Source organism: Crocuta crocuta, unplaced genomic scaffold, assembly GCF_008692635.1.
Source record: "Crocuta crocuta isolate KB4526 unplaced genomic scaffold, BGI_CrCroc_1.0 scaffold312, whole genome shotgun sequence".
NCBI classification, from domain to species: domain Eukaryota; kingdom Metazoa; phylum Chordata; class Mammalia; order Carnivora; family Hyaenidae; genus Crocuta; species Crocuta crocuta.
Window position 1 is genome coordinate 625,447 of NW_027527378.1, and position 7,229 is coordinate 632,675.

The window sequence follows — 7,229 nt, forward strand, 5'->3', positions numbered from 1 at the left end:
TTCCACGATCTAGCTGCTCAAGGGTTGACATTGGGCACAAAGCCCTCTGAGATCATGCTCCAGCAAAGACCAGCGTCCTTTTTCTGATTCTGTGGTACCTCATTGTTCTAGATGTTAAATACTTTGAGTATCGCCCCTGACTCTAAGCAGTAATTGCCTCCGTCGCGGTGACTACCATTGTATAAAAGCAAAGGTTTATTCACAATTGATTAGAATGTACCTGAAGATTTGCACGGTCTTGGGCAGCAAAGGTAGTTGTGTTGAAATTACTAGCATTCACTCTCATCACCGCCAGAGCCAAAGAAGGGGAGGTTAGAGTTATGGTCTTGGTTGAAAAATTCAGCTGTAAGCCATTGGCATCCACTATTTTTAGCAATCTGCAAAGATAAGTGGTAGTTCAAATTCAGCACCCCCACTCCATCTTCCCCATTCTAAGCAGAATATGCAGTAGCAATTTAACAAGTCATTATGAACCTCTTCAGTGGGAGACAAATACTTGGCTATAATTAATCCTGATAAGAAGTATTCTCACGGTTAGAGGGTCTCCTCTAGGACCACATCAGTTCGCAAAGTCATACCTTTGGGCCACAGGCGCCAGCAAGGCAGGTGGGGAATGAAGGAGTTTGCTGACATGGTTTATCATTTCTCCTGCGAGGTTAGGCTCCAAGCTGCCCAAGGACAGAGCCTTCTCCATCTGGGACACTTGGTTCTCAAGATCAGAATCACTGCTGCTGCCGGTGTAAACAATTTCTGTAACCAAAAGCCAAATCACTTTAAGAAAACATAACAGAAAAAATCACTAATAAAGAAACACACATAGACTCTATGACCTGGCAAACGTACACCTAGGTATTTGCCCCAGGGAAATGAAAACATATCTTAGGAAGACTTGATCATGAATGTTTATAGGGACCTTTTTCCTAATAGTCCCAAACTGGAAACAACTCAAATGTCTATCCAGTGAAGAAGGGATAAACCGTGATCCATCCATATAATGGACAATTATTCGGTAATTAAAAGGTCGGAGCTACTTGCAACAACATGGATGGATCTCCAGTTCTCCAAGGTAATATGTTAACAGAAAGAAGCCAGACTCAACAGGCTACATATTGCATGATTCTCTTCATATGACATTTTAGAAAAATCAAAAGTATAGGAAAAACAAAACAGATCAATGGTGGCCAGGGGCTGGGGATAGTGGATCGGAATGGACTATAAAGGAACACAAGGGAACTTTGGGGAAGGTGGTTGGGTGGCTGTTGGGTGCTTAATCTGACCTCATAGAAAAATAAAAATTTCATCTATCCATAGATCTGGATCAATTTTATTGTATGTAAATTATCCTTCAAGAAACCTGAAAGGGGTGCCTGGCTGGTTCAGTCGGTGGAGCATATGACTCTTGATTTGGGGTTTGTGAGTTCGAGTCACTAGATGTAGAGATCACTTAAAAACAAAATCTTTAAAAAAAAACCAAAACCTAGCTGAACAAAATGTAAAAGCACATCAGTGTATTTAGTGTATATTTGTAAAAATATAAATATACTTGTTTTTCATTTCTATCATGTGTACAGGATTTTACACGGATAACTAGAAGCTCTTTTTGCGAAAAAGAGACTATTACGAAATTAGTAGCTGGATGACCAGCTGTAAGTTGGTTTTTAATAGTGTTTTTAATTGGGAAACAACGATACAAACCTGTCTAGCAATGAAAAAGTCTCTTAATTCCACCGCCTAACATCCAATTTCTTATTTTGCATATTACCTCCTTATCTCCGTCCAGGTGTTACAACATANCCCCCCAGCAGCACAGGCGTAGCTGGTCACGTTGCTGATCTTCCTGGGGAGCCGGTTAGGTTAATTCTAATGGTCCCTAGGGACGGCTTTGCAAAGGTGGGCAGTTTCGGCCCAAGCTAACTAACTTTCTAAAGCCCCAGTGATTTTATGCTTCGGTCTAAAATGCCATATTTATGAAAACAAATTGAAAGAGCAGTGCAAATTCAAAGAAATAGCAAGTCCCTCGGCAGATCTGGCAGAAGCTTCCAATTTCCCTGACGCTCACATTCGCGCTGTGGGGGAGGAGGCAGAGACCACCAGCTCTGCTCCAATCTCCTATCACCAAGAAGTTGGTTTCGCCTCCTGCTCTCCCAAAATCTAGAGGACAGTCTGCTTTTTACCTTCTGAATTGAACCTTCAGAGCATCCAGAATTCTCCCTGGCGTCTTTCGCTCTTGCCTTTAGGTCTTTACCCCTAAGCCTACTTTGTATATGGGGAGTCCTCTGCAGTTTCCAGGCACCTCATGTAAAACATCACCGCAAACATAGCGGGGTAAGTGTGATTGTTTCCATCTTCAAGTCGCCCAGGCTGCGTCAGGAGGGGCTAAATGGCTTATCCCAGATCACAGTGTCTGTAAGGGCGCCTGCAGACCCACAGCTGGGTCTTCTGAATGTTTATCCCCTCACGGCATGCTGGGTTCAGTCCTCCATCTGTCACTCTGTGATTGACTTTCAAGAATGAGAAGTTTTTCTTTTGTTATCTTTCTAAATGGAATGACTAAAAGTGATTAAAAAAAGTTAATGTGTAGAACGCATTAAAAAAGTGTTTAAGTGGTTAAAAAAAGATAATGTGTAGAACAACTGCTAAATGGAGTGACTGAATTTAATAGTTCAAAAGTTTTCTCTTTGCAATGTTGAAAATGGTGACCTAATAACCCTTTCCTAGGAGAAAGAAACCTGTAAAATAAGTCATCTCAATAGAATATGCTACGGTCTATTTGCCTCAGAGCGATTTCTCCACTCTCTTGGTCAAAACAATCTAACTCGGCCACTTCTATGTTCTATGAAAGCCTGCAGGAAAGCTCTGGACACCAAGCAGACATCGTAAACAGAAAAGTTCAGCATGGTCTTGTTACAGATCTCTTGATTTGGCAGGCTGGCATCTGCCAGATCGTAATGAATGTAGCAGCAGCTTGACCCCTCATATTTACCTGTCTTGTCAGGAGGTGAGCTGGTCGTGATGAAACTCTCGGGTACAGACGTGGTAGGAGAGGAAAGTGAGGATGTCACAGGTGGCAGGGTGTGGGAGAGATCAGTTTGGGGCAGAGGGGAAGAGACAGTTCCGGATTTGGGGGGCATATCAGCGGCAGGGCTGGAAGCAACGAGAGCCGTAGGCTGGGGAGAAGGAAGGGGAGTCACTCGTGTTGGAGAGGCAGGGTGCTGGGTTACAGGTGGATGATTCAGAGGTTCAGCAAAAGAGAAGGCACTGGAGACCTGGGCCAGGATGGTGGCCTGAGGAGCAACTGGCATGGAATTGCTAGGAGAAAATGGTGGGCCGTCTGGATGACCAGCCAGACATACAACAGGATCCTGCAGGTCGCTAAAGGAAAGAATCAGAGAGATGCACGTGAGACACGAATGAGTTCCAGAGAGGCTCATCTCCTCCGGCCATCATCCCACACCAGCCAGGCGACCTGGCAACATCAGGGACCAGCCACGCCCGGCCTCTGCCACTGCACACCTTCTGTGGCCTTGCCACTGGCCCCCTGCTCCTGCCCACTTCTACCACTTCCTCCCCGGGAGAGGAATTAGCCAGGAGGGATGCTCTTTTATGAATTCCCAGTTCTGGCATACTCACTCACCCCTGCTCTCGGGCTCTTGCCCCTTATCCCTTACTACTCAGTTGAGGACATCTTGTAACACTTCTATGTGCTCCTAGGGGAGGGGAGTCATTAAATGCTCTTACCCAACTGTGGTTTTCATATATTAGGAATCTGTCTTTTATGGTTTTTTAGATTTTACAAAAATGTATTCTCCAAAAAGTAGAACTGCATGCCCAGACTGTTCCTAACATACTGAAAAGTTTTCTAAAAACTTATATGCCAAAATATAATTTTCCTTTGGTGTTCCAATCCACATCGACAACACTGGCTCATCATTTTTAGAACAACTGATTTGACTTTAAAGCTAAAGCATGTCCATTTCAACACTATGTGTGTCCTTAACAGATTCACAAAGTCTTGTGTCAACTCAATGTTAACATGTGGTACAAAAGGGCATGACATAAATTGAAAAGCAGCTCTAAGTTTATCAATACCAATAAAATGTTCTTCAAATCTTTCCTTAGTTTTTGTGAAGTACATAATTCGGTCAATTACAACTACAATCTTCTGGGTATTGACCCATTATTAGAAAAATGTGGAAAAATCATTATTATTGATTTGGACAATGGAATTTCTTTCAGCAAATTCTCATATTAGTCTTAGTGAGTCACAAGTGAGCCTTTCCTTTCCAGGAAACCTCAAATTTAGCTCACTCATATGCAGTGTGATATTGGCTGGGATAGGCAAACCACAGTGCCATTTTTTTTCTTTGAGTTACTAAATTTTCTTTCAAGAAGATCTTGAAGTGAGGTTAATAACACATAAATTTTTGTGAAACCGATGAACATAGGAATCTGTCTGAATCGATTTTACACTGCTATAGTCTGGCATGATGCTCACTGGCACATAGTTTAGCACATAGGTAGTGAGCAGGAAATATTTGTTGAATGAAAAAAATGAATGAAGCTAGGGCCATAGAGGCCCCCAGCTTGTAAATCAGCTATGCCCTCAATGTTGCTTTAGCCCAGTGGTTTTCAACCTAGGCTGTGTGTGAGAATAACCCCGAGGACTTTTAAAAAATAGAGCGATTTCTGTGGCCTATTCCTCAGTGTGTGTTTCAGCTGGTCCTGGCGTGGGGGTGAGGATTCCAGGCCCATATATTTTCATGGCCTGGAAGGTTGAGAAGAACTCATCTTCTATCAACATCCACCAGTCTTGGGGTGGGAGGAAGAGCAACTAGAGGGGGCAGCAAACTACTACCCAGGGAAACCTAGGATCCAGTTTTAACTGATGACTTAAGAGCACCAACTAGAAGATGTTCTTAGAGCTTCCCTTGGGAGAGAGGAAGAAGGTATACTGGGTTGAGGAACCTGAAGCAAGTCACACCCAGAAAAAGAAATGCGGGCTCGGTGAGTCTGGCCAGACTTCTGGCAAAGGCCTCTCTCCACAGCCTGAAGTTCAGGATACCCGTGTGAGCAAAGGGGTGCCAGGTAGTCAGAAAGGCCTTGGCCGAGCCTCTCTCGTTACTCTTGTGGGCAATCCACCCAACTTCTCTGAGACTCTGTTCTCTGACTCATATGCCACAGCAACCCATTGGGCCAAGTCATGGCAAAGGTGTAAATTAAATTCCCTTCTTATTTCTGGGGGTATGTGGCAATCAAACCCCCAAGCATAGGGATCCCACGCATGGGGCTCCACCACGAAGAGACTACCCTCTGTCTAATCCTCCTGGCAAGCCTGCGATTCGGAGCCCTCCATCCATTGGTAGAGGCGCACAGGGAGTGGCAGAACAGTTGGCAATGCCAACTATACATTAGAAAAACCTCAGAGCACTTTAGCACCAGTGCTGGGGCTCATGCCCAAGACCAAATGAACTGGAATCTGGGGTGGGAACAGGTATCCATATTCATTTTAACATGCTTCTTCCCTAAGGTGTAGCCTATGTACAGTAGAGTGTTCTAATCTTACATTTAGAGCTTAAAGAATTTTTATATGTGTATACATCTACATCATCACCACCCAGATCAAAACATAGTATTTCCAGCACCCAAGAAGACCACTTTGACACATCAATAGGTTTTAAAGGGCCCAAGGTGTTTGCAGTGTGCAGCCAATCTTAAGAAAGACCCTGAGCCATCACCTAATTCTAGCCTAGTGGTTCTCACACTTGGCTGCACATTAGAATCACTCCACCCAGGAACTTTGAGAAATATAGAAGCCTGGGCTACACCCCAAACCAATGACATCACCATCTCTGAGGGTGAGTGAGAGGCAGGCATTGGTGTTTTTAAAACTCCACTACTCAAAGTGGGGTCCATGAACCAGCAGCACTGGCTTCACCTGGGTACAGCACCAGAAATACAGAATCTCAGGCCTTTTCCAGACCTGCCAGATCCAAATGTTAACAAGACTCCCTGTGACTGATATGCACAGTAACCTTTGGGAGGTGCTGATAGGACTTACTTCCTCGTTTTACAAAGAAGGAACCTGAGACTTATTTCTATTTATAAAGAAGCAACAGCTGGATACACAACTAGTTGATGACAGAGCCCTAGCCAGACACTGAGTTCATACTCTGCCTGCTTTTCTGTGTCTGGCTTCTTTTTCCTAACAGCTCTTTGAATAAGCAGCCATCAGAGGTCTGTGGGACCGCCTCAAAAGAGCTATGATACCTTCATCTGATCTAATACTTCTAGAAATTCCATCTCCCTAATGGGCCTCAACCCTCCAGGTAATGGGGCATGTTAAACCTAAAACTTAAATCCTATTTACTTTTTATTACAGAAAATGCTATGAATCTGAAAGTCCTTCAGCTATTCCTCGAGGTCCAATGTTTAACATATCCCAGGAATATAGCCTACACAGGGCAGAAAGGCTATAGTTAGCCTTCTGTCCCATATAAGAAGCTTTACTTTGAAAAACGTATGTCCTTTTGTTCAAACACAGATTTTACCTGATTGTAATAAAGTATAGAAAATGCTGCAAAGAAAAAAAAGGGAAAAGAAAACAAAATACTGCCTATAATGGCAGTAGGCAGGCCAATTACTGGGAATCCCTGTGAGTATTTTCATTCATTCACTCACTAGTTTTACCTACGTATATTTCTATAATCTGTGATCACGTCATCCATGACTTTGAGGTCATCTCCTATTTTGGAGCATCTGACTCTCAGTTTCCCTCCATCGATGTGGTGAATTTAAGGCAGTGATTCTCAACGTTGGTTGCACATTCGAATCACCAAGAGGGCTTTTAAAAACCTTAATGCCTAGGCTGTGTCCCAGACAAATGAAATCAGAATCGCTGAGGGAGACAGACTGGAAATAAAGATTTTCAAAAAAAAAAAAAAAAGTTTAATGGAATTAATTTTAGGCTTATAGAAACACTGCAAAAATAACACAGTTCCATATCCCCCTAACCCAGTTTCCCCCAATGTTAACATCTAACGTCTGGAATTGGGACCAAATAGCTATCAACGTTTAGCATATTACCAAAATGGCATCTCACATCACTGAGAAAAAGATTTTTTAATAAATGGGTGCAGGATCACCGGCTAGACAGTTTAGAAAATATTAATGTAAAAAAAAATACCACATAAATACTAGAAAAAATCAAGGGTGAATTCCCATTAAATCCA

General features: G+C 43.0%; 1 protein-coding gene across 1 annotated transcript in view; it reads right to left on the bottom strand.

The window, feature by feature from the left end:
• The window catches only part of ADGRG2 (adhesion G protein-coupled receptor G2), a 123,371-nt gene that overhangs the window by 17,679 nt on the left and 98,463 nt on the right, over window positions 1–7,229 (bottom strand). The window contains exons 16-18 of the mRNA XM_077769296.1: window positions 2,984–3,372; window positions 579–750; window positions 221–377 (exon numbers count right to left, since the gene is read on the bottom strand). Of these exons, the coding sequence (XP_077625422.1) occupies window positions 221–377; window positions 579–750; window positions 2,984–3,372 (718 nt within the window). The remainder of the gene's footprint in view (window positions 1–220; window positions 378–578; window positions 751–2,983; window positions 3,373–7,229) is intronic.